This window comes from Bos grunniens, chromosome 13, assembly GCF_055505025.1.
Source record: "Bos grunniens cultivar Pamir isolate PY7600 chromosome 13, Bosgru_T2T1.0, whole genome shotgun sequence".
Classification (NCBI taxonomy): Eukaryota; Metazoa; Chordata; class Mammalia; order Artiodactyla; family Bovidae; genus Bos; species Bos grunniens.
The window spans coordinates 7,241,021-7,268,384 of record NC_141177.1 but is presented as its reverse complement, the minus strand read 5'-3'; the positions used below and the strand labels follow the sequence as shown (position 1 = coordinate 7,268,384).

Here is a 27,364-nt window from a genome sequence, read left to right as displayed (position 1 = left end):
AGGAAGTTCTGGAGATCTCATGCATAGCATAGGGATTAGAGGTAACAGTACTGTATTATAATGAATTTGAGCAAAATCTGGGAGATAGTGGAGGACAGAGGAGCCTGGTGTGCTACAGTCCATGGGTCACAAAGAGTCGGACACGACTTAGCAACCGAACAACAATTGTATTATAAATATTAGACTTGCCAAGAGACTAGGTCTTAATGATTTTCCCCCAAAAAGGAAAAGATAATTCTGCAACATGATAAAGGTTTAGCTAACATGACTGCACACACTGCATTATATATATGCACTGAGCCAACATGTTGTCCATGTTAAATTCACACAGTGTTATATGTCAAATATATTTCAATTGAAAAAACCCAACACCCTTATGTTGCCATTTGCAACAACACAGATGGACCTAGTATTATACTTAGTGAAGTCAGAGGAGGACAAATATTAATATTATATGATACTGTTTTATGTGGAATCTAAAAAATAATACAAATGAATCTACATAGAAGACAGAAAAAGACCCACAGACATAGAAAACAAACCTATAGTTATCAAAGGGGAAAGCATTGGTTGGGAAGGATAAATTAGGAGTATGGGATTAACAAACACTCCACATAAAATAGGTAACCAACAGAAATTTACTGTATACCACAGGGAATTATAGTCAATACTTTGAAATGACTTATAATGAAAAATAATCTGGAAAACATGTAACTGCATCACTTTGCTATATCATTGAAACTAACACAATATTGCAACATTGTAAATCAACTATCCCTGTTGTTGTTCAGTCGCTAAATTGTGTCCAACTCTTTGCGACCCCCTGGACTGTAGCCCACTAGGCTCCTCTGTCCATGGGATTTCCCAGACAAGAATACCGGAGTGGGTTGCCATTTCCTTCTCCAGGGGATCTTTCCAATCCAGGGATTGAAGCTGCATCTCTTGCTTGGCAGGTGGGTTCTTTTACCACTGAGCCATCTGGGAAGCCTTAAATCAACTATACTTTGATTAAAAAGAAAAAAGAAAAAGAAAACAGTACTCTTAGAAACAGAGACTATTATTTGAGAAATGAAGAAACTGAAGCAGAGGGTGTCAAGCAGGCTGTCCAAGTCTCACATGTAATGTCACAATCCGAGCCCAGGTGGTTGGGCTCCCATGTCCCGATCCCCAGGGCTGAGCCCCATTGCCACCCCAGCCAGGAAGGGGGACTCACCTTGGAGTAGTCAAAGCCGTGTTTCTCCTTCACTCCATTCCGACACAGGGTGTAGTTATAAAAGCGGGAGTTTTTGAGGAGGCCGACCCATTCCTTCCAGCCTGGCGGCACGTAGGAGCCATTGTATTCATTAAGGTACTTCCCGAAGAAAGCTGAAGGGGAGAGGCACCCGGAAGCCCTGTGAGGTTGCAGAGCGCAAAAGCCTTCCCTTGCCATTACTCAATAGAAATTTCCAAACCACGCCAGGCCAGGACGTGGAGACAGCACTGCCCCCTGAACCACGGAGTCCCTTGGCCAGCAAATGCAGTCTGTGACCCCCTTCTCAAATGTTTTCACATGCAGAAAATAAAATACATAGGATTGCAGAGAAATCGATTGTTTTGGAAACTCAGTTATCAAAGTATTAGGAGAGTTTGCCATAGAGTAATGGGTCCTTAAAAAAATAATGAAGATGCTAAACGCAAGGCCTTGTAAAAAGTGATCATTTCAAAGTAGTGATGAGTGAGAATAGTTTTGTAAAAAATATTTCTGTATTTGGCTGCACTGGATCTTAGCTGTAGCACGTGGAATCTTCAGTTGCAGCATGTGAGATCTAGTTCCCCAACCAGGGATTGAACTGTGTGGAGTCTTAGCCACTGGACCACCAGGGAAGTCCTGAGGGAGAATATTTTATTTTGCAATACCTACAGCAAATGCAATGGAATACTGAAATATCGGTGATTTCTACAGATGGCAAATTATAGTTCTGCTGACATGCCACAGTTAGAGGCCTACATTCCTAATTGAAGCGAATGTCAAGTGTCAGTTGTAGGTCAGTGAAAACAAGAGTCTAGCTTTTTACCACTCAGGTTTATGGACCCCCTTGGATTCTATCTACGACTCAGTGACTAGAAGAGCTAACATGTTAAAAAACCGGACCAAGGCCAGTCGTTGGTGGGGGCGTGGAGCATCTGGAGCTCGCACACACTGCCAGCGGATGTGCAGACCGATCCTGGCACGGAAAGAAAACTGTTTGCTAGTATCTGTTAAACTTGATCATAGTCATAGCTTCTGACCCAGCCATTTGAATCCTGAATTTCACTCAGCGGAAACGCATTCATATGTTCACCCAAAGTCACAGGCAGGACGGGCTCACAGCAGCAGTATTCGTGATAGCAGATAACTAGAAACAAAACAGATATCCATCTGTGCACCAGTGGGGAAACAGGACCACCCTGGTGGTCCGGTGGTTAAGAATCCACCCGCCAGTGCGGGGGACATGCGTTCGATCCCTGGTTCGGGAAGACCCTACATGCCTCGGGGCAACCAGGCCCTTGTGCTTGACAGCCTGTGCTTCTCAGCAGGAGAAGCCATGCGATGAGAAGCCCGCACGCTGACGCCACAGCAGCCCCCGCTCGCAGCAACTACAGAAAGCCCGTAGCAATGAGGACCCTGTGCTGCCATGAACAACAAACAAACAAATACAATTAAAAGAGAAGAATGGAGAAGTACAATGTGTGTTTATACACCCGAGTATGTAGAGAAACAAGGAAAATACTAGTGCTGTGTTTACTAACAGGGACGCATCACGACAACCAAACAGTGTTAAGAGAAATAAAGCAGATATAGTCGTATCACTGCGTGATCCCACTTACATCAGGTTCAAAGCCAGGCAAAAGGAGTCTATGGCATTGGGAAGAAAAGCAGTGGTCATCGCTGGGTGTGGGGGAAAGGTGGATGGAAGGGGACTTCTCGGGTAATGATGGTCTTGTTCTGTTGCTGGGACACGGGTGGTTCAGCTGGTGAAACTCCACGGGGCTGGGCGTTTACAGCACAGCATGTCTCTGCAGGCCTGCTCCCCACCATCAGCAAGGCTTACTTAAAAAAAATTTACCCTAATTCATCCAGACTGGGACATACCCCAAACTCTCTGTGGGTAGTGAGGTGACACAAGATTTTTGAGATATTTTTGGTTCTTTGTATCTTCCTCAATAAGCAAGGACAATTTTAAATAATTATAACCTATAAGGCCATTTTTTTTTTTAGCAATGGACAAATCTGTGAGAGTTTTTCCAGAGGCAGAGGCGCCAGGCCAGCCTTCTCTTCCGGATGAGAACACCGGGGCTCTGAGACACTCAGAACCACTGCCGAGAGCTCGGGTCGTGCAAGGGATTTACAGAGATCCTGCAAGCTGGGTGCTGAGTGCTGTTCCTGGCAAATAGTGAGTGTCCAGTGGGTGTCAGTTCAGAGCCTAAGATGAGAAGAGACAGACGGGGATGAGTGCTGAAGAATTGATGCTTTCGACTTGTGGTGCCAGAGGAGACTCTTGAGAGTCCCTTGGACAGCAAGGAGATCCAACCAATCCATCCTAAAGGAAATCAACCCTAAATATTCATGGGAAGGACTGATGCTGAAGCTTCAATACTTTGGCCACCTGATGTGAAGAACCGACCACTGGAAAAGACCCTGATGCTGGGAAAGACTGAGGACAAGAGAAGAAGGGGGGCAGCAGAGGATGAGATGGTTGGATGGCATCACTGACTCAATGGACATGAGTTTGAGCAAGCTCCAGGAGATGGTGAAGACAGGGAGGCCTGGTGTGCTGCAGTCCGTGGGGTCACACTCAGACACGACTTAGTGACTGAACAACAACAGAGGAAGGAGAAGTGGGCAGGGGCTGGGCTACGATGCCAGCAGAGGTAAGAGGGGGCCATCAATTTAGAGCTTCTAGAAAGCATGGAGGCCCGCTGGAGTCCTGTTGGCTCAGAGGAGAGGGGGCTGGGCCAGGAGAAGCCGCCATGGAGCGGAGCCCTCTCTGGGGTTTCCCTGGAGGCCTGGCAGGTGGCTGGCACTGCCCAGGGGTAGGAAGATCCCTGCTCATCCACAAACACCAGATCCCCACATCCTCCTGGGCACAAGGCAAAGGGAAGTGTTTCCATTAGATCCCCACCCCTGCACACAGAACCAGGAAGGGAGTGCTCCTGAGGAAGCAGTGTGAACTGCCTCCTAGAAAGAGGCTGGCGTGAGGAGGCGATGGAAACACGAAGGGAGGACCCCCAGCAATCCGGGGGTAAGGCGGAGCGTCCCTTCTGGTGGGAGGACGGTGCAGAAATGACCGGAAAGAAGCTCCGGGCTGCTGGGGCCTGGAAGACCGGCTGCCCCGGCTCCGAGTCCTGAGTAACAGTCTTTACAAAGGGAAAGGTAAGCAGGTGATGGGTGCCCAATTTAGTGGTGACTGCATGTCCCGGCTGGGTGTCGGGGCATCAAAGACGGAAATGCCAGCTGGAGGTAAGAGGCAGCTGCAAAGTATCAGGTGAGCTGAAGGCTGGAGACTCTTTCTCGAGAATGCCCCCTTCTAGAGGCTCGCTACGTCCGCCCTGTAAAGCAGTGACTGAGCTGGGGGCAGCTTTGCCCTGAGACACGGCAGGGTCTGCAGGCGTCTGAGGTTTATCACAACCTGGGGAGGCGGGCGCTGGTGGCTTCTAGTGGCTGGAGGGCAGGGAGGCTGCTAAGCATTTGACAGAGCTCAGGATGGCCCCTCCCATCACAGGGCACCCAGTGTCAATAGCCTGGAGTTGAAAGAAAACCCTGATTTAAAATAACTCCACCCAACTCTCAGCATCTTCATCCCACCAGTAAAAGAACCAATTTGTGAGAGCTGAGAAAGTACCTGGAGACCAAGTACAGCCCAGGAAACAAGATCTGCAGAGTCTCAATGACCTTACTCCCCACTTCTGATTTTCTTTCCATAACTGGGGAGCTCTACTCTGCTAACATGGCCGGCCTCTCTCCACGCTTTCCTATTCCTCCTCCTCAGGGAAGACTGCCCCTAAGGGCAGCAAACCTTCCTGTAAAGGCCCAGAGAGTAAATATTTTAGGTTTCCTGGGCCAGATGGTCCCTATTGCAACTATTCAACCCTGCTGTTGCACGAAACAGTCATGGACAATTGACTGTGGCTCTGTTTCAATAAAACTTTATTTACAAAGGCAGACAGAGGACCAGATCTGGCTCATGGACTGCAGTTTGCTGACCCTAAGCACATATGTCTGGTGGGTTTGGAGGGACAAACTGGATATGCAAAACCCAATCCTTCCTTTGCTTTCTGTAAGGAGTGAGTTACCTTCAGGCAATGCTAGCTCAAGGGGGCTTGGCTCAGTGAGAAGTCTGTCTGACTCTGGAGTTTAGCATCAGGAAGCCCAAATGCCCTCAGAAGGAAGCCAGGTCCTCAAACCGGGCCTTTATCAGATTCCTCCAAGTGCTATTTTAACTTCCATCTGCTGACTCCTTAATTTTATTCCTCATTTGGTTCAAAATTTCAACAAGGAAGAAGGGGACTTTAATAAGTCCAACACTTTGTCATGACAAACAATATTGGTGGTGATGTAAATGTTTTCTTTTGAAACAGAGTGAAGTAAAAAGAGTAAAACAATTGAGAGAAAATATTAAGTGAATGATAGAATCAGTGTCCTGGGCATGTGAAATCAATATATTCATTTAACAACTATTTATTAAACACCTAAAGAGCTGGAGCTGTCCACACCACTGGAAACATAGCAGCAAAGACGACCCACAGGACCCCTGGCCTCATGGGGCTCATGTTCTGTGTCTGTGGGGTGACTGTGACAAGTGCAGAGATGATGTTGGTGACAACAGAGATGAAGAAAATAAAGGATGGTGATGCAACAGAGCGGCCAGAGATGGACCACGGGAGGTACCACCGGGCCAGGTATTCAGGGGAGGGCTCTTGGAGGAATGATGAGAATGAGAGAGAAGACAGGAGTACAAGGAAACGCTCCAGGCTGAGAGCACAGCAAGTGCAAAGGTCCCCAGGCAGGAACAAGCTCGGGAGCACACATCCTCCGAGATATTAGATGCCAGATTTTGCACTTTGTGTGCATTTTTCTGGAAACAGTCCACAGCTTTTGACGTATTTTGAAAGGAACCCAGGACAAGTTATTTAAGAAGCACTGAACTTCACTCTCTTGGTTTGCAGAAGAGTGAATGAAAGTCCAGAGAAGGAGGCTCAGGGACGCCCCGCTGGGGGAACTAGGGTCCCTCCCAGATCTCCCCAGTCCCCGGCTCATGATCCTACTGGTTTGTCTCTGAAGACCTGGGCCAAGGTCTTTCTGATGAATGTGCAACTTGGAATGCTAAAGAGCCTAAATTCTTGGCCCAGCTGGTGGGATAAATATTTCTTGGGCGGTGGGAGGAGGGGTGACTTTGGAAGCCCACCCCTGCCTATTATGGTCCAATGTTATGGGTGTCAACACATCCAGAGCTATTTCCTGTGTTAGAATCTCCTCTTTCACATCTCTCTCTAACCTCCAACCCTTAAAAACTCCAGACTTTATTATTCAGCCTCCACAAGGCCCTAGAAAACAGGGGTTCAGTCAAAGGCTTTTAGTGCCAAATTAGATTTTGTTCTCATTTGATTAGATTTCCCCAAGGCAGTTTTTAAAATGGCTATTCCAGCACCAGTTGAGGTGGGAGAAGCGAATTAGTGTGGGCCCTGGGGCTCTGAGGCTGGGAGATATGGGCTGGAGAATGAGCTAGAATTAACATCAAGATTAAAAATACAGACCGTGTCACAGTTGGAGCCTGAAGTCACTGAGCCTTCACTGCTAAGATGGTGTAAAAGGGAGACCAAACTGGGAGCTGGTGAAGGGGTGGAACAACTTGGCAGGCAGATTATGAGGATTAAACGCCAGGCCAGGGAAAGGTCGCTGACCATGTGCCGGCTGATGGCTGCCCCTAGGACGCAGGGCTGGCATCAATAGAAAGCACAGCGCACTTGCTTGCTCCTGTGTACCAGGAACTGGGTACAAATTTACACCTGGCAACAGAGACTTCAGTTTCGCGCTGTGATTCTTTGGGTCCCACCCCTTCCTTATGTAAATACACAGCAGCTGCATGCATAATCTCAGTCTGACCAATCAGAGCGCTACATTCCCCTGGCTACTGCCATTGGTTCAGGGATGCACATGTGACCCAAGTTCGGCCAATGAGAGTCAGACCTGGGATTTTAGGGCGCTAGTGGGAAGGAGCTAAATTTTTCTTTCATGGAGCTTGAAGCTGGTGGGATATAAGCTTGAAACTGCCAGCAACCATCTTGCTACTAAGAGGTGGGGAGTCTGTTTGAAAGTGAAGCAACATGGAAGAAAGCATCAGAGGTGAGAGATGGAAAGAGAGAGAGGTGGAGAGAGGAATATTCTTGTTCGAGTCCCTGTGTCCACTCTTACCTGAAGTCACCTTTAATGCTAGCGTTTTCAGTTATGTCGTCTTTCCCAACATTAGGGGACACTGGACAATGGGTACCTTGTTAGTTGTCACAACCAGCATCAAGTGGGTAGAGGTCAGGGATGCTGGTAAACATCCTATACTTCACAGGACAGCTCCCCAGGAAAAAGAATTATCTGGCCCAACACATCAGCAATGCCAAGGTTGAGAAATCCCAAGTTAGGTCAACTAATAAATCCTACCACTCCATTTTTGTTGTTGTTTTGTTTGCTTAATTCCTTTCCGGTTGAGGTCTTTCCCCAGCAGTTAAAAGGCCCAAGGAAAAGACAATGAGATGCTTAGTGCAGAGCAGGGTTTTGGCAAACCACATCAGGCCTGCCACCTGTTCTTGTAAATAGTTTCATTGGAACACAGCCACACCCATTTGTTTAGGTATCATTATGGCTGCTGGCATGCTACAATGGCAGAGTCGGATTGCTGAACAGAGACCATGTGGCTGCAAGTCCAAAATATTTACTATCTGGCCCTGCAGGGAAAGTTTTCTAACCCTTGGTGTAGAGCAAAATTCCCTGTGTGGGGTGAAGGACCCTCTGGGATTTAAAACAGGGCTGTGGTGACTTGGAAGAAGAATGCCAGTTCAGCAGAAGCAGGCTCTGAACTGGGTCAGGATGGTGGGGGCCCCACATTGTGAAGGAGGGTCACAGCAAGGAGGCTGGCCATGGCCATGACAACCGGACAGGAGCAGCCAGTTACAGGCTGTCCTAACGCATGCGTGGTCCTGATACGCACAGATGTTGTGGTATGTACATACAACAGAACATTACTCAGCCATGCAAAGGAACAACACTGTGTCATTTGTAGAGATGTGGATGGACCTAGACGCTGTCCTACAGACCTAAGTCAGAAAGAGAGAAATAATACCACATATTAATGCATATATGTGTAATCTAGAAAAATGGGACCTATTTCCAGGGCAGGAAGAGAGATGCAGACACAGGGAGTGGACATGTGGACACAAGCGTCCACCAACGGGAAGGTGGGATGAGCTGGGAGATTAGGATCGACATATATACACTACCACGTGTAAACTAGATAACTAGTGGGGAGCTGATGGACAGCCCAGGGAGCTCAGCCGGGCGCTCTGTGATGACCGAGAGGGGTGGGATGGGCGTGCGGGGGTGGGAAGGAGGCTCACGAGGGAGGGCATATGTATGTCCATATAGCTGATTCACTTCGTTGTCCAGCAGAAACACACCATTGTAAAGCAATTATACTCCAAAGAACAAAACAAAAAACACAGTGTCCCACAGCATGGTTCACATTCAGTTACGGCAGCATAATAACTGTAACTGCATGAAGTACAAGCTTCAAACCTCACCACGAGCTCCTCTGTCCACAAACCGCTGTGTGAATAACAGACGCTCGTCACGATCAGTCACAGCATTTCCTGCAAAGTCTGTCAGTGACTGCTCACTGCCCACCCCTTACTTCATGCACAGAAAGCAATTCATGTAGTCGTGTTGCCTTCTTGTCTCCCAGAGACACAGCTGTAAGACGTTTTACAAAAGTGGATTATCAAAAGGAGAAAGCTGGCCACCAGAGGCCAGAGTGCAGCCAATAAACGAAGGGTTAAAACGCTGAAATTGAAACCCTGAGTTGAATGTCAATGGAATCGCAGAAGTGGATCAGACCATGAGGATGTGGACACTCACGGTGTGGGGAACTCCGGATACGCGGCCAGATGAAGGCAAACGTTACCCGGATGTAAACGACAAGGACAAGGATGTCTCAGAGGAAGGGATGTTAAAGGGACTCAGAGGTACTTTGCAACACTGAACGCTGAGTGATCTTGAGCAAGTTGTTTCTCTCCATGCCTCAGCCTCTCCATTTATAAAACGGGGACAACAACAAGTATCCCCCTGGTGGGTGGTCGTGAGAACTCATATGTGTACAGCGCCTAGAAACAAGTGCCCACTAAATGTTAGTTTCATCAGCACCACTGCACCCGTCCCCTTCTTGCTGTTAATACCGTGTCTAAGGGAGGCCCCGCAGAGACAGATGTCAGAAGCCAGACCCTCCTCCTCCCCGCTTGGAGGGAATTCTTACCCCCCACGTCCTTCCCCAGCGCTCTCTCCTGTCCTGCAGGCCCGGGCAGGCAGCTCTGGTTGCAAAGCTGAGGGCCCGCTTCCCCTTCTGGCTGCTGCTTTCTGCATTTGTCTGAGTTAAGTGCTGCTGGGGAACCATTCAGAGTCTGATGGGAGAACCAGGCCCTTCTGTTATCTCTCCCAGCCCCGAATCTAACTGAAATTGCCTCGTAATGATCGCATTTGTGGTCTGTGAAAGCTGTGTCTCGCGGCGACCGGAGACTGAAGTGAGCTGGTGGTGAGTCTGGCACAGGAGCGCAGACGGAGGCATCGCTTTGAATTCGGGGGAGCTGGAGGGTTGGGGCAGCTGGAATAAAATCAGCATCCGGGGTCATTCTCTGTGCTGGAGAGTGGGTCAGACTGAGCCAAAGCGGGGGCACCACTGTTCTGTGCCTCCAGGTGGCCATTCCCCTTCGCTGGGGGTGACACCGGGGTGATACAGACAAGCAGCCCAGGGGCATCTCTGCAGCCAGACTGTCTGGTCGGCTACTTCCTAACACTCACCTCCAGCAAGTGACTTCACTCTGCTGTGCCTCAGTGGACAAGGATAACAGTTAAGCCACTGCCTGCTGTCACGTGGAGTAGGGAAAACCAACATGTGCATGGAACAGAAAATAGTCCCTGGCATGTCCTAAGCACCTGGCAAGTGGCAGCAAGAGGGACTGACAGCACCCGCCTTCAGGACCCTCGCGTCCCCCACGGTGGGCCATCTGGGCGGAACTGTCGACGGGGCTATTTCAAGGGCATTGGCGCCTCTGAACATACATTCAGCCCACACCATCTCCACCCACATCCTACATTAGAGATAATCGATAAGTAACTAAGAGTCAAAATATTCCAGAGTGGACTGGTTGATCATGCTACATTTCATTATTTACATTCGAATATAAACATCTCATTAAATATTTACTCATTTTGATTGGGTAGTTTCCCTCGTAATTTGGAGCCAATGGATCAATATCTATACATTTGCATGAATACACACACACACACACACTCTTCTTTTAGGTGACCCCTGAAAAGCCACAGCCACTGATTCCTCCTAAATACAAAGATCCCAAGTGTCCATCAAAATGCTCCTTCCCCACCAAAGGGCGGGAGTATGGCTGAGGTTGGCCAATCTGACTCTGCCCTGGGATTTTGAATCTTGAGCTAGGAGACTCAAAGGTGGAAAAAAGGGTTGGATTTCTGTAACACCCTCCATGAGACAGTTGCTCAAGAGCCGCAATCTAAATCCTCAGATGCAGGGCTTGGGAATCCAGATGAAAGAGGCAAGGCCTTCACGATGATTTAGTCCAAAAGGAGAAATGCATCTTGCTTCTCCATCCTCATTTCTTTGCACACAGAGGAAGCAGCCTCCACCTGGACTCGGGGCCTCTAACCCAGACACCCCCAAGTGTCCAGAGGACCCTTCTAAACCCAAGATCTCAGTCGTTTTCCTCTAGTGACTCCCCGACCCGTCCTACAACCTTCTGCATCTCCCATCACTCGCCCCACTGTCCACTCTGTTCTGAACACTCCGGACCTGTTGTTCCTTAAAATGCTTTGAACTTACTGCATCTCAGGACACGTGCACCTGCTCTTCTCTGCCTCAGATCCTAGCCTTCTTCCTTCTCACATGGACTGGCTCCTTCTCACTGTGACAGATCAGATGTCACCTCACCCTAAGAAGGTGTCTCTGATCGCTGTCCAAGGTCACCCATCCCTCTCACCAGCCTATTTCTCTTCTCCATGGCACTTGGTGCTGAGGTTATCCTGTAGGTGTGTTTGTTTCCCTGTTTATCATCATCTCCCCAGGCACGTGGGGTCCACAAGGCAGGGGCCTTTTCTGGGTGCTGCAGCCCCAGCCCGGTACCTGGCTTAGCATGGGCACACGGTGACAGCTTCTGACAGGGTGCCTGGGTCAGTGGACTTGGGGAGGGCCCACAGGTCGGGCAGGGTAAGGCTGCCCTGTCCAGGGTCTTAAGCCTCACACCTTTCCTGGGAGGGCTGGAAAAGCAGCAGCTACAGGTTTTATTAGAAGGGATTTCTATCACAGTATTGGCTAGGAGTGAATGCTGCGTGGTGGAAAAAGGCTACACGGAGGTGCTGGTGATGTGAGCCCACGTACAGAGCACGGGGAATGTGTACCAGATCAGCAGGGGTGATCTGTCCTCCAGGGGACACTGGCAATGTCTGGAGTCATTTCTGTTTGTCACAACTAAGGGAGAGGCACACAGCTGGCATCTAGTGGGCAGAGGCCAGGGATGCTGCTAAATACCCCCAGTGCATAGGACCGCCCCACCAAGAGTGATCTGCCTCCGAAGCATCGGCGGTGCTGAGATGGAGGAACTCTAATGCTGGGCAGTTTCAGAAGTTGTGTGGGTCTCCTGGTGGTGGACACTGGGGGTGGAGTGTGGCTTTGAAGAGCTTGTTTTTTTCCCCAGAATCCTAAGAGTTCTGGGTTTGAGCCCTGCCTCCTCGGGCAAGTGAGTGTTCCTCTCTGAGCCTCAGTGACTTCGTCTATAAAACGGGGGCAGCAGCAGCAAATGAAATCATGTCTGGCAGAGGGGGGAGCACTCCAAAAAAAGGAACTGTGAGTTCCCAAAATATAGCTCACTTTCCTTTATGGGGGCGGGAGGATGAGAACTCAAGTCCCTGGAGAAACAAAAATAGTTGTTAGGAACCAGATTCTACAGCATCTTGGAAAATGACAAGGTTCCTTGGAGACTCCAGTAATGAGCTCGGGGAAGGATGTTTATGCTGCACAAAGAAACCATCTAAGCATGACACGATAGCAGAGATGGGCGGGAGTGCGGAGCCGAGCCAATGACAATAACGACGTTTGCCAGAGCGACTCAGAAAGGTCAGTGCAAAATGAAGTAGAAGCCTGGAAAAGTCCATCCTTCCCAGGACAAACCACCCCGTTTCACACACGAGGAGTCTGGGAAAACACAAACAGGTCTTCGCCCTCCATGACTTCTTCCAAATTCCAGTTGGCCTGTGTCTCTTTCATATGTTTTTGCCATTTTAAAAAAAAAAATTAGATAAGTATTTATTGAACATCTACTGTGTACTGTTCTGTGAGGGGTGAAACGGTGAACAAAACAGACAAGCTTATCTGGGTCCAGCGTACTTCATGTGTTTATCCGTCTCTCAGTGAGATGGTAACGTTTGGCCATTTTTATGTATCCTCTGGACAGTTAACAAAACTTAAAAATTTTTTCCTTCCAGGTCAGTTCATTTGGTGCCAAACAGGCATCTCAAACTGGAGTTTTGGTCGGTTCCCCTAAAACTGCCTCTCACCCCACATTCTGATAAATGCCTCCAGCCACCCCACCACCCCCGCCGGGGTCTCCAGCCGTCCTCTCCCCTTCATTGATACATCACAGATACACTGATGATACATCACAGAGGCTCCATATTCTGAACACACTCAGCACTGAGCGCCTCCCAATCTCTCTGGGACCACCGTGGTCCAAGCCACCACCTTCTCTGGCCTGGACCTCCCTGGGGCCTCCTCCCCGGTCCCAGCGCCTCTCCCATCTAACCTCCAAGCTCCAACCTTCCTATCTAACCTCCATCCAACCTCCACCGTTGCCAGAAGGGTTCTGTTAAATCACAGACCGGGCCCCGGTTCTGCTCCAAACCCTTCAGCAGCTCCGCGTCACCCTTGAACTAAGACTCAGAGTCCTTGTCATGGTCCACAAGGTCCCACGTGATATGCCTCCTGCCCCCTCCCTGACCTCACCTCTCCCCTTGGCTTTGGCCCATTCTGCTCCCACTGTGGCGCCTCCTCCCGTCCTCCCAGCCCCGGAAGCTCATTTCTACCTCAGGGACTTTGCCCCTGCTGTTTCCTTTGAAGGAAGCCTCGTTTTCAGATGCCTGCGTGGATCACTCCCTCCCCTTTCCCAGGCGAACTGCTCCCGTGTTACCTTCTGGTAGGTGTCCAAACATCCTACTGAGATGGCCTCTCCCTACTCCGGCTCTCCCTCTTCTCCTGACTTTGTCTCTCCACGGTACTTAGCACCACCTGACAAATTTGTCCTCTGGCTTTTCTCACCCGCTCACCCAACTAGAACACCTGCTCCGTGAGGGCAGGGGTTTCTGCCTGCCTTGTTCTCACCATATCTCTACATCAAGAACCGAGTTTGCCAAGCACGAAGGCGACGTCAGTGAACATCTGCGGAGTGAATGATGAATTGATGGAACCAATGAAGGCCCGGGGGAGGGGAGGCCTGCGGGAATCTTGTCTGGCTGAGACGCTAGCGGATTCCTGTTGCCGGGTGCCCAGGGTGCACTGTCTTTGAGCAGAACAGCAGATGGAATTGTTAGACTGTTGTCTTTCTATTTGATTTGTGGCATCTGATGGGTTGAACTGGGATCTCTTTCATCCATGTGGAGCAGGGCTTCCCTGTGGGGTGCTTTGCAAAACTGAAGAAGGTCCCCAGGCCAGTGCTGGTCAACAGTAGTCACGTCAGGGTCCCTTCAGAATCTTAAGAGCTATTGAGGATGTGAATTCGTTTACATTGGTTATACCTGGTGATAGTTATCATACTCATACTAGAAATTAACACTGAGAAATTTAAAACACATACATTCATGTAAAAATAGTAATAATAAACCTACTTGTTGGTATCTGCTGCTGCTAAGTCGCTTCAGTTGTGTCCGACTCTGTGCGACCCCATAGATGGCAGCCCACCAGGCTCCCCCGTCCCTGGGATTCTCCAGGCAAGAATACTGGAGTGGGTTGCCATTTCCTTCTCCAATGCATGAAAGTGAAAAGTGAAAGTGAAGTTGCTCAGTCGTGTCTGACTTTTCACAACCCCATGGACTGCAGCCTGCTAGGTTCCTCTGTCCATGGGATTTTCCAGGCAAGAGTACTGGAGTGGGTTGCCATGGCCTTCTCTGCTTGTTGGTATATATATTTCAAAATTACAAATAAACATATTTTCCCCCCAAAAAATAAAATCAGCGAGAAGAACTGGACTGTTTTTAAAGTTTTGCAAATCTCTTTGAAAGTGAAAGTCGCTCAGTCACGTCCAACTTTTTGCAACCCCGTGGACTGTACAGTCCATGGAATTCTCCAGGCCAGAACACTGGAGTGGGTAGCCTTTCCCTTCTCCAGGGGATCTTCCCAACCCAGGGATGGAACCCAGGTCTCCCACACTGCCGGTGGATTCTTTACCATCTGAGCTCAGGGAAGCCCTTTAAGGGGTCTTTGAGGGTCTGGTGTAACAGAAGACATCTGTTACTGTCTGCAGTCGATGTGTTGTCATTTGTTGTTCTGTTTTGTTTCGTGAAAAACCCAACCTCGCACAGAAAGGAGGGGAGTCTTTCCATAGCCTTTTTAGACGGTGGCGGGTCTGCTGTGTACCCACTAGACACACTGTACACATGAAGAAAACGCATGTTAAAAGGCGAATGATGTCTTGGGATTATCATGAAAATGTTTTGGCGCCCAGGGTTCCTGGGGCACACTTTGAAAACCATTGAGTTGGACAGTGATGGAGTTCTGCAACAACCCAACAAGGCAGATAATATTTCTGTCCCCATTTTACAGTTGGGGGACAGAAACTGTTGGCAAACCAGCTGGAGAAACTGAGGCACAGAGCGATGAAGTCCCCTATGGCCGCCCCAGGTGGCAGAGCTGAGACTTAAACCTGGGTGGTCATCTCCAGCCTGGCTTTTGGCTACTGCCCTGTCCCGCATCTTGGCAGGGCCGTGGCCCCAGTCACTGAAGATGGGGGCATCTCTCACCTGATAGGTTGGGGAGGTGCTTTGCAGGGGATCCTTCAAGCGGATTTGGCCTAATTATTTCCCAATCACTAGTAAAGAATCTGCCTGCCAATGCAAGAGATGCGGGAGACTCTCATTCGATCCCTGGGTCAGGAAGAGTCCCTGGAGGAGGAAATGGCAATCCACTCCAGTATTTTTGCCTGAAAAATCCCACGGACAGAGGAGCCCAGTGGGCTACAGTCCCTGGGGCTGCCAAGAGTCAGACTCGACTGAGCATGCACGTCGTTTATACAAAAAGGGGACACTGGGTTCGACTCCTTGCAGCAACCTTTCCTCTGCCCTTGGCGTTCACCAGCTCCCTTTCTTCCTCTCCCCTGGGAGAGAATGTACACCGTTTACAATAGGGCACATAAATGCAAACGAGATTCTGGTGCTCCTGTGAATGAATGCAATGGACCAGGAATAAGAGAAGGAGAAGTGTGCTGTGAATGGAGATTCAGGCCCTGCCGATGAGATGTCACAGCATCTGTTGTGTTGCCCAGTGTCCACGTGCTGCTTCTCCATTAACCCAGCTGCTAGCTGGCACAAGGCTGCCAGGACGGAGCCGACAGGCTCAGCCTCCCTCGAGGGTAGATGTGGCCAGGACCAACCTTTGGTGGATGGCGTGGTGTGCGAGTTCTCGTGAAGGCCCTACAGGAAGCGGGAATGCTTCTGTATCTTCTACTTCCTGCTGGCTGGCTGGCTGTGGACGTGGGCAGTCATTTTGGACAAGGCTAGTTCCCCAGGGCAGCGGGGCTAGGTGATAGGAGCCTGGGTAAGAATCCTGTGTGCCATATCATCCCGGGGCTGTGATGCCAAGCCGTCAAATGAGAGAGAAATCAGCACTTCTTATCCCTAAATGACTGTTATTTGGGGACTGATGTGCTTCCCTGGAGAATCCCAGGGACGGAGGAGCCTGGTGGGCTGCCGTCTATGGGGTCACACAGAGTCGGACACGACTGAAGCGACTTAGCAGCAGCAGCAGTGCCCTAAACAGCAACATCAGCTGTTGTTTAGTTGCCGAGTCGTGTCTGACTCTGTGCGACCCCATTGACTGTAGCCCGCTGGGCTCCTCTGTCCCTGGGATTTCCCAGGCAAGAATACCGAAGTGGGTTGCCCGCACCTGGACCTGTATTCTAAAATACTGGGGACAGCTGTGACACAAACACAGCTGGCTACTGCCATCCCGGGGGTCAGCAAACCGTTTCTGCAAAGAGTCAGACTGAAAATATTTTTCAGCTCTGTGGTCTCTGGTCCCTGTTGCAGAATCAACACTGCCGCTGCAGAATAAAAGCAGCCACCAACGATACATAAATGAATGGGAATGACTGTGTTTGAATAAAATTTTATTTATAAAAATAGTCGACAGACCCCTGTGGGCTGCTGACACTTATAATTCAGGAATGTTGCTAATATTGGTAAGATCATCATCTTATTTTTTTTTTTAAAGCTTGGAAATCTGGATTTTGGGGTAAAATTCCCACATTTAAAAAAAATATCTTGTAATTCAAGCACAATAAATTTAGGGTTAGAGTGTGGACTCGGGCTGCTGGCTGACACGTTGCGAGACCCAAATTTGGTCCTAAGGGTGCAGAATAGAGACTGAGCTGGCCCTGGCCACACTTCCATCCCATTCCCGCTACCAGGAGAAGGACCCTGAGTTGTGAGACCAGAGCCATCTGTGATTTGGCTTTTGGGGCAGAGTAGAACAAACCCACTAACCTTCTGGGGGTAGAGCTGGGGTCGACTGAGGAACAAGTGATAAATGAGAAGGAAGAGCTTTTGCAAACTCTAGAATGCCATAAATATTAGATGTAAAATGCCACAGGGCTGAAGTCTTTTGTTTTTTTGGCAGACAAATTGGCTGAGGTGGCAGGGCCAGGAAGAAATACATTAAATAGACCCAGAGCTCCAAAGCTCTTAGGGCTGGGACATTTCTAATCTTCTGTAACTGGATCCTTTTAACTTTGGGCTGCTTGCAAGGTTACATGAATCTCCTCCTTCTGCTTTTGAAAAGATACTAAATGTAGATTGCTGCACGAAGTGATAAATTGATGCTGTAAAAGTTCTGGATGCCAGAGATGGGATTGTGCTGAGCTGAGAGCTATGGGAAAATTCATGAGGAAGGTGGAGGCCTGATTATGTATGGAGGCATCCTGGGCTGGAAGCAGAGAGAACTGGGGGCCGGGGGAAAGGCCTTCTTTCCACTTGCCTCTTGAAGCGGAACCTGGATTTGGGTTTCTGGAGCAGACCTCTGTTTTATTTATCTGCCCAGCACCAATTCTCCTGTCTTTTGGTGACTGTGCTTCTGAAGGAACCAACATTTTCCCTCTCTCAGTGACACCTGTTCCAAGTGAGGCTTTCTCTAGCTCCCAGCTCCTGAGCTGAGCACATGATCTGGGCCTGGTCAATCAGGGTAGCCCATCTCCCCTGGCCTCTGTGATTGGGTGATGGAGGGACATATGACCCTAGCTGAGCCAATGAAAGCGTCCCCTGAGACTTTCACTGGAGCATCAGAAAGAGGTCCTCTCTTTCAGTCAGGGTCACTCCCCTGGTAAGATGGGACGTGGGGGAAGGGCGTGGGGGTTGGGGGGAAGGGGGTCTTGACATCAAAAGGCATACCTTCCTAAGAATAAAACCAACCCAAATGAAAGTAAATCCAAGCAGCAAAAAGACAGGGTTCTGATGACAATGTTTGAGCACCGAAACTCAGCCAAATTTGCCTGAACTAATTTCAATTACATTTCTTAATGCTGGGAAAGTCAGAGAGTAATCAAAATTCCATTTTATTTTCATTTTCTGCTTACTTCAAGCCTAACACCTAAGACTCATCCATTCACTCAAATTTTAACTGGGTACCTAACGCCTGCCAGAAACCTGCCTGACTCTGTTCTCGCACAGAGTCAGGCACGACTGAAGCGACTTAGCAGCAGCAGCAGCAGCAGCACCTGCCAGAAACTGTTCTTAGATATAGCAGTGAACAAAACAGGTGAGAAATAAGTTCAAAACACCTGAGATACGGGTTACAAACAATTGTCAGTTCAAGGATAACATTATTTTACCTGATTTCTTTCACCATGAACACACTCACAGAGGTACCTTTATATGATCTAGCTTTCAAGACTCTTGGGTAATAAAGATTTATTCTGCTTTATAAAACAACCACCACCCCACCACCACCAACAAAACCAACCAAAATCCTACTCTGATCTGAGAAAACAAATCAGTAATTTTCCCCTCTTTTAAGCAAATGTAAAACTTTTAATATCCATATTGTTGTGTAAAGCACCAGAAAATTATCACAGCTTCACACAAAGGCATTACACACATTTCCACAGGGCTTCCGGTAGTAAGATGGAACAACCTCATGTAGAGTCTACAGGGGATTCTTTGATTTTTCCATTTGACTCAGATCTCCATGAAAGCCTGAGAAATGCTTCACTGACATCAGCTCAGTGCTGATGAACGTTTAGCAAAGACTCTTAAAGCAAGTCTGAGCGTGTAAATTATTCTTGAAAAACACATGTCACAAGTGGTGTATAATCCACGTTCTGAATTATCGTTCAAAACACAACCATGTGTCAGGAAAATGAGTATTTCGATTTTCCATGAGAAAACAACAATTACAACAACAAAAGACCACCCGAGATAATTTAAAGGCGGCTAAGTCCTTTGAAGAACAGAAGCAGGCTCTCTGGGTCGAGGGTAGTTGGGGTGGAGAGGACTCACTGACACAGGGAGGTCAGGAAAGCAGCAGGAATGCTGGAGATGGAAGGAGACCACAAGGAATAGAGAGAGATGGCGAGGAGTTAGCTGTGGCCACCGGAAGTGCAAAGGCCCTGGGGCGGGTCTGACCTGGGACTGTTTGAGGAGCAGCAGAGAGGCCCAGGTGGCCTGAGTGCGGCAAGAAAGCAAGAGAGAGAGGGGTAGAAGTGGACAGGGAGGTGTAGAGGCCAAGGAGCTGTGAGTTTATTCTTAGAGCAGTGGGCAGCCAGTGGAGGGTTGGGAGCAGGGAGTGACATGATCACACGTCCATTTTCAAAGCCTCCTCTAGCTTGCTAGGTGGGGAGGAGGAATGGCAAATTGCTGGGGAGAAGCAGGACAAGCAGACACCCGGAGGGAAGGAGGGCTGGGGCTGCTGTTTACATGCCTCTTTACCAGCCCGTGTTCTGCCTGTCTGCTTTTGGTGAGGTCACGGCTGGGCTGCAGATGACCCCGAGGCTCTGGCCGACGCATGGAGCACGGGCTGCTTGGGCCTTCAATTAAATGCTGGCCTCAGCCACCCACTTCCTGAGAGAGTCATGCAGCTTCAGCAAATGGGGACTGGGGCCATCTGTTCCCTGGAAATTTCATTAGTCTGGGATGGAGCCCGTCCCCCTCCCCTTGGTGCCACGCACACATTAGCCAGTGCTGGGGCCAGGTTTTAATGCCATTCGGACGAGCTGTATCTGCAAATATGTATGCATTTGGGCTTCCCTGGTGGCTCAGATAGCAAAGAAGCTGCCTGCAATGCACAAGACCCAGGTTCAATCCCTGGGTTGGGAAGATCCCCTGGAGAAGGGAATGGCTACCCAATCCAGTATTCTTGCCTGGAGAATTCCATGGACAGAAGAACTTGGTGGGCTACAGTTCATGGGGTCACAGAGTCAGACATGACTGAGCAACTAACACATACATGCATGCATTTATTTATTTATGCATGTATGCCAAAGCATGCAGGATATTAGTTCCCTGACCAGGGAGCAAACCCATGCCCCCTCAGTGGAAGTAGAGTCCTAACCAGTGGACCACTAGGGAATTCCCTTCTGGTCCTTTTAAAGCATGGTTTTGTCCTCATTCTCTGACACAAATCATACCAATGTTTTCTTAAGTCAGTCTCCCAAGGCAATCAAAATAAAACCCAAAATAAACAAATGAGAGTAATCAAACTTGCAAGCTTTTGCACAGCAAAAGAAACCACAAACAGAATGAAAAGACAATCTATGAAATGGAAGAAAATATAGGCAAATGATGGGACCGACAAGAGCTCAATCTCCGAAACATACAGACAGCTCATGTAACTCGACAACAAAAACCAACAACCCAACTGAAAAATGGGCTGAAGACCTAAACTGACATTTCTCCAAAGGAGACTTATAGATGGCCAACTGGCACATGAAAGGATGTTCAACGTTACTAATTAGTAGAGAAACGCAAGCCAAAATTACAATGATGTATCACCTCAGTTCAGTTGCTCAGTCATGTCTGACTCTTTGTGACCCCATTCGCTGTAGCATGCCAGGCTTCCCTGTCCATCACCAACTCCCGGAGCTTGCTCAAACTCATGTCCATAGAGTTGGTGATGCATCCAACCGTGTCATCCTCCGTGGTCCCCTCCACCACCTCACACCAGTCAAAATGGCCATCATCAAGAAATCTGCAAATGGACCCTCTTGGTGGTCCAGTGGTTCCGAATCTGCCTTCCAATGCAGGGCACGCAGATTCGTTGCGGGGCAACTAAGCCCTCACGCTGCCGCTACTGAGTGCTCGAGCTCTAGAGCCCGTGTGCCACAACTAGAGGAAAGCCAGCAAGAAGACCCAGTGCAGCCAGAATTACCAGAAAAAGAAGTCTACAAGTAACACATGCTGGAGAGGGTGTGGAGGAAAGGGAGCCCTCCCACACTGTTGGAGGGAATGTGAATCGGTACAGCCGCCGCCATGGCAAACAGTATGGAGGTTTCTCAGACAACTAAAAATAGAGTTGCCATATGATTCAGCAGTCCCACTCCCGGGCATATACCCAGAAGAAACTCTAATTCAAAAAGATACATGCACCCGTACGTTCACAGCAGCATTATTTACAACAGCCAAGATGTGGAGGCAACCTAAATGCCCGTCGACAGATGAATGGATAAAGAAGACGTGGAACACACACACAGCAGGATATTACTCAGCCATAAGGAAGAATGAAATCATGCCACTTGCAGCTACGTGGACAGACCTACAGACTATCCTACGGGGTGAAGTCAGAAAGACAAGTATCACATGGTATCACTTACACGTGGAATCTAAAACCTGATACAAATCAACATGACTACGAAACAAAAACAGACTCTCAGCTACAGAGAAGAGACTTGTGGTTGCCAAGGGGGTCAGGCGAGGAGGAAGGAGAGCTTGGGATCCACAGAGGCAAACTGTCATATGGAGCATGGATAAGCAACCAGGCCCCACTGTATTCAATATCCGTGACAAACCATAATGGAAAAGGAAATATATGTGTAACTGAGTTACTTTGCAGAAGAAATTAATGCAACATTGTAAATCAACTATCCTTCAATAAAATTAAAAAAAAAAACTATGTTTTTTTAAATTAATTTTTTTATTGAAGGAAAATTGCTTTACAGAATTTTGTTGTTTTCTGTCAAACCTCAACATGAATCAGCCATAAACGATGGTTTTGTCCCAAAGAACGGGACAAAGGAGGCACAGGAAATCCATAAGAAACCCTTAGAAGGTGGCCCAGGAAGACTATCGATCAGTGGATATTTAATTATCATCTTGGAGGAATCTGACACTAAGCTGATCCTTCAAAGAGCTGTTTGCCACACCATTAGACTGATGCCCCACTTCTGTGACAAACATTTTGTAACGCTCCCTTATTTTCCTGTAGGGAAACTTCTAGGCAACAAAAGCTACAGACACACATCATTTCAAAAAAAAAAAAAATCAATATAATGTTCCAATCACAATCCACAAGAAAAAAAGGAAGTCAGTTTATAATAAAGAGACATTTCAGCATGAATTTCCGATCACATCCATCAAGGAGACAGGACGGAGCAGCGAGACGTGTGAACCTAGATTCGGGGGGGGGGGGGCGGGGGGGCGTGACAGGCGCGCTCGTAAACTGGGCGGGACTGCGTCACACGCTTGACGCGGCCCTGCCGTCGGTGAGACAGCCAGCAACGGGGAAAAACTCTGCAAAAAGCTCTGCATTCACGTATAATATACACCCCACTGACTTATCCTCACATTCCTGGAAAATTCAGAATGGATTAAAATTGCAAAAACCCTTTCAGTGTTTTTATATAAAATGAACTTACAGACAAGGCTCAGAGAACAATAAATATCAAAGAGTCCACTCACATGATGATTTGGTGGAAGACTGAGAAGCCATGTGGAATGCAAGACAATTCAGGGGCTACACGGGTTTCTCCTGTGCAGAGCAGGACATCAAAGATCCCTGGTCCCGGAAGCCAGCAGCATTTCTCCACTTTTATCACCACCGGAAATGCATCCACAGATGTTAAGCCCTGCTGGGAGGTGTGCCCCCTTGAGAACCACCACGTTAGAAAAAAGTTTGCAAACATGGTGTCCTGTGGGTTGAATCCATCGCACACGTTATGTTTGCTGTGGGCCTGCCTGGTGTTTTTAATTTTTTTTAGAAAATAGAATGAATAATCCACATTAGAAATCTTGGCAATTTCAGTAAAAACCTGGATACCGCACTTCCAACAAATCAGATGTGCCAGATGCTGAGAAAATAAGAACATGTCTTCTTGTGGACAGGTGGGACCCACCGGCTCCAGGATGGAGCCTCCTGTGTGGCTGGTTCTGACCCTGACCTATGACACAGCCACAGATGGCTGCAAAGGCTTGGAGAGGCAGGTACAAAAACTGGAGCCCCAGGCCCGGGGTCCAGGGGAGCACTACAGCAGTAGGAGGGGCACAGCTGTATCACAGGCTTGTGTGAGGATGGAGGTCTGGGCATGGTGAACGCTGCATCGGAACCACCTGCAGTTTTTGGTTTTATTTCTACTTTTGTTGTTGTAATGATCATATTCCCAAAGGCTTGTGCCCTCCTCCCAGAGAGATTTTGCTTGAGTTACACTCTATTCTGAGGCTCTCCAGACCAATAGAGCACTGTGAAGTGATGGAAACAGTCTGTAATCTGCACCATCCCATCTGGCACCTGTGTGTGTCTACAGAGGCACTTCAAACGCGGCTAGCGTGATGGAGAAATGGGATTTAAAGTCTGGTTTATTTTTAATTAATACAAAGTTAAGTAGCTCCTGGTGGTGAGTGGCTACCATATTGGCTCTAGTCTGAACCCCTCCAGAACGTCCAGGGGACTGGCAGTTGGGGCTGGGGAGGCGCCTGCAAAGGTCACACCCTGCAAACTCCCTTGTGGCCCCTTGAGGCTCTCGGTGGACAGAGTTAATACATTCACCCACCACAGTCACCCTTCCTCTCACGGTGTTTTCACTGGGGCTTCCCTGGTGGCTCAGACAGTAAAGAAGCTGCCTGCACTGTGGGAGACCCAGGTTCGATCCCTGGGCCGGGAATATCCCCTGGAGAAGGAAATGGCAACCCACTCCAGTATTCTTGCCTGGGAAATCCCATGGATAGAGGAGCCTGGTGGGCTACAGCCCATGGGGTCACAGAGTCAGACATGACTCAGTGACTAACACTTTCTTTTCTGTTGTGACTTCCGAGGTGGGCTGAGTGACCTCTGTGTGTTGCTGCCTGGCTGGGTGACACACGGCCCGGGGCTCAGGCCCACGGCCCAGGTGGCAGAAGCAGCTGGCTTCTGAGCATCCCTGGTGGCCTGCAGAGTTTGCTCCAGCTGGACGTTAAGACTGCAGCCCAAATGGACGTTAACGCATCCATGAGGATTAAATAAAGTGGTCTGTGGGAAAGAACCCAACCCTGTGGGTTGGACTGTGGTCCCCCAAAATACATGTTTGAGCTCTAACCCTGGGTTCTCGTGAAGGGGACTCTATTTTGAAATATGGTCTCCGCAGATGTCATCAAGTTAAGATGAAGTCACCGTGGATTAGGGTGGGCTCTCATCTGGAGACTGGGGTCCTTAGAGAAGAGGGAAATTTGGGCGCGGAGGCACAGACAGGACAAGGCCACGTGAAGAGAGGGTCCGCATGGAGGTGGCCATGGCAACAGGGAAGCAGACACAGGATGGATGCAGCTACAAGCCAAGGAATGCCAGGGCTCGCTGGCACCCATCGGAAGCCGGAAGAGGCAAGGAAGGATCCTCCAGGGGAGGCTTTATAGGGACCCGGGCCCTGCTGACATGTGAGCTTGAACTTCTGGCCACCAGAACTGTGAGAGAATACATTTCTGATTTGAAGCCACCCAGGCTGTGGCACTTTTGTTACAGCAGCCACAGGAAATGAATATTCGGGCTAACGGGCTGGGACACAGGGAGCTCCAAGTGTAGAAATCTCGCCCCACCCACCTCACACCCAGTTTCTGAAAAGTCGAGGAGAAGTGTGGCCATCTGCCTCCTCTTTCCTCCAGTGGCCTGGGGCAGCTCTCCTCCCAAGTCTGTGGGCACTGGTCCCATGACCCTGAGGGCGGAATCACAGCAAAGGGACCGAGTAAATTATACATGGACCTGGCAGCTCCCCTGCTCTGATGGGGAAACTGAGGCCCAGAGGGGGCAGGTCTCAGCTCAAGGTCACAGAGGAGTCAGAAGCAGAGCCTCAGTCTCTGGATTCCTGCACCCGTGTTTTACTTGTTTTGAAGTCTGAAGGTCTTGGAAGAAGGGAGTGTCTATTACACTGGAGTTTTTAAAAAAAAAGACTGTTATTCAGTTGCTAAGTCGTGTCCGGCTCTTTGCCACCCCATGGACTGAAGCACGCCAGGCCTCCCTGTCCTTCACCATCTCCCAGAGATAGAGGCTGCTTGAAGGTGAATGTGACCGGGATGCATGTGTACCCCCTAAGGATGCCCTGGGCGAGGCTGCCCTACCCCCACCGATGGCCGGCTTTCATGGTGGGGAAGGTGGGTTACAGGGCCTCCTGAGGCAAGGCCGCCCTGCTTCTTAAGGGGGGCCTCCTTCCCGGGGCAAACGGAGATGCTCTGCTGTCCCCCCACAGGCTGGAGAAGGGGCGGGCAAGGGGGTGGAGGGGGCATCTGGACGGAGGGAAGAAGAGAGTTGTGTGCGCACTCGGGGGAGAGGAAGAGAGCAGGGAGCAAAGCCAGGAGGAAGGCCAAGCCAAGAGAAGGCGGCCATTGTGACGGCCCGACAGCTGCACCGGGGCCGCAGGCATCCCAGGAAGAAGCTAAGTCTTTTCTCCTCTGTGCAGGGGCGGCTGAGATGGCAGGAGCGGGGGTGGGGAGGAGAGATGCGGGAGAGGAGAACGGAGCATAGAAAACAGGCCAGAGGGTTGGAAGTGGGCCAGCTGGGTCTGGACGGAATATAGATTCACCCACTCGTCCTGCAGCACTCAATGAGCAGCTACTACAGGGCAGCCCGTGTCCAGCACGGGCACGCAGGGGAGGACAGACCACACGGCCCTGCTTCCAGGGAGCTGACAGTCTAGAAGGGCCACAAGCAGCCACATCAGTGGCAAAGTGCACCCTCAGCAGTGAAAGGACCAGGGAGGCAGATAAAGCAGGAACCAGGGCAAGGAGAACCGGAAGCGGGCAGGGGATGTAACTTCACAAGGGAAATTGGACAGTCAGCGTTCAAATGTATGTGAAGTGGCAACAAGGACTCTGACTTAAAAAAGCAGGGTGAGGGGGAAAAAGGAGGAAGGGGAACCTCTGCTGGATGGGTAATCAAGGAGGGCTTCCCTGAGGAGGTGATACCTGAATGATGGTCTCAGGAAAGTGAGTGACAGCCATGCAGATGTGAGGGGAGGGAGTCTCCAGAGAAGGAAAAAGTACCAAGGCCCCGAGATGGGAATGGGCCAAGAGTTACTTGGATGGTTTCAGGAACAGGAGGCTTCCCTGGTAGCTCAACTGGTAAAGAATCTGCTGGTAATGCAGGAGACCCTGGCTCAATTTCTGGGTCAGGAAGTTCCACTGGAGAAGGGATAGGCTACCCACTCCAGTATTCTTGGGCTTCCCTGGTGGCTCAGCTGGTAAAGAATCCACCTGCAATGCGGGAGACCTGGGTTCGATCCCTGGGTTGGGAAGATCCCCTGGAGAAGGGAAAGGCTACCCACTCCAGTATTCTGGCCTGGAGAATTCCATGGACTGTATAGTCCAGGGGGTCGCAAAGAGCAGGACACGACTGAATGACTTTCACTTTCACTTTTCACTTGAGGAACAGGAAGGAGGGAAGTGACTGAAGGTGAGAACAGGCGGTGAGGTGTCAGGAGGTGAGGGAGAGAGGGGCAGACTGTTAGGACCCTGAGGTGCCTGTGGGAGCCTCCACCCTGAGTGAGAGTGGTGGGTCAGGATCTGATGAAGGTTGATAGCATGTCTCTGGTTGCTGTGAGAATAGACCCTCGTGGGGCGAGGTGGGAGGCAGGGAGGCCACAGAGGAGAAAGCTGGGGCAGGTGAGAGTGGACCCCAGGAGGCTTAGATGCGGGTGATGGTGCCAGGGGGTTCTGCTCTATTTTGAAGGGAGAGTTGATGGGATTTGCTGATGGACTCAATGCAGAGTGTGAAAGGAAGAAAGAAAACAGGACATTCAGGTTTTGGCCCGAGCGACTGCAACCGCCGAAAGGAAGACTGTGAGAGGTGCCTGGGAGGGAGGCACAGGGTCAGGAAGTCAGTGTCGGGGTGACATCCAAAGGCAGATGGCGGGCAGGCAGCTGGAGGCTGGCGTGTGGGTTTCAGGGCAAGAGGCTAAAAGCAGATCAAAACCGGGTGATGGAAAGAGGGAGGGGAGAGGATTATTTCACAGAAAAACACCAGCTCTCACGTCTTTGTGGCCCTAAAACCACATCAGGGAAAAAAATCTCTCTTTGTCTCTCTTCCTCTTTCCCTAGGTCGCTCTCTCTCTCACACACACCCCTTTACACACCAGCAGCGAGTCTCTGTCAGGGATGCCCAAATGCTCAGCAGTTGTCTTTCCACCCTCCTGTGTCTGGGGGATGCTCCAGCCTCCACCAACGCCCCAGGCGTCCTGCCACAGTGGGCATCATGGCACCGAGCCCCCCACCTGGCCCAAGTAAGGGTGGCTGCCCAAGCAGGGTGGCTGCCAGCCAAGCAGTCTGGGTCCCCAGCTGACCTCCTCTATCCAGTTTTGTTGGAGGAGAAGAATGAAAAGAATCGGAGTGCGCCAGGGGTCCCGGCACAGCTGG

At 49.6% G+C, this 27,364-nt stretch overlaps 1 protein-coding gene across 16 annotated transcripts in view; it reads right to left on the bottom strand.

Annotated features, from left to right (window-relative positions):
* Positions 1-27,364, bottom strand: part of SULF2 (sulfatase 2) — a 126,167-nt gene that overhangs the window by 40,273 nt on the left and 58,530 nt on the right. For all 16 annotated transcript variants that reach the window (XM_086331497.1, XM_086331504.1, XM_086331510.1 and 13 more), the window contains exon 4: positions 1,214-1,365. In XM_086331497.1, coding sequence (XP_086187623.1) covers positions 1,214-1,365 — 152 coding nt within the window. The remainder of the gene's footprint in view (positions 1-1,213; positions 1,366-27,364) is intronic.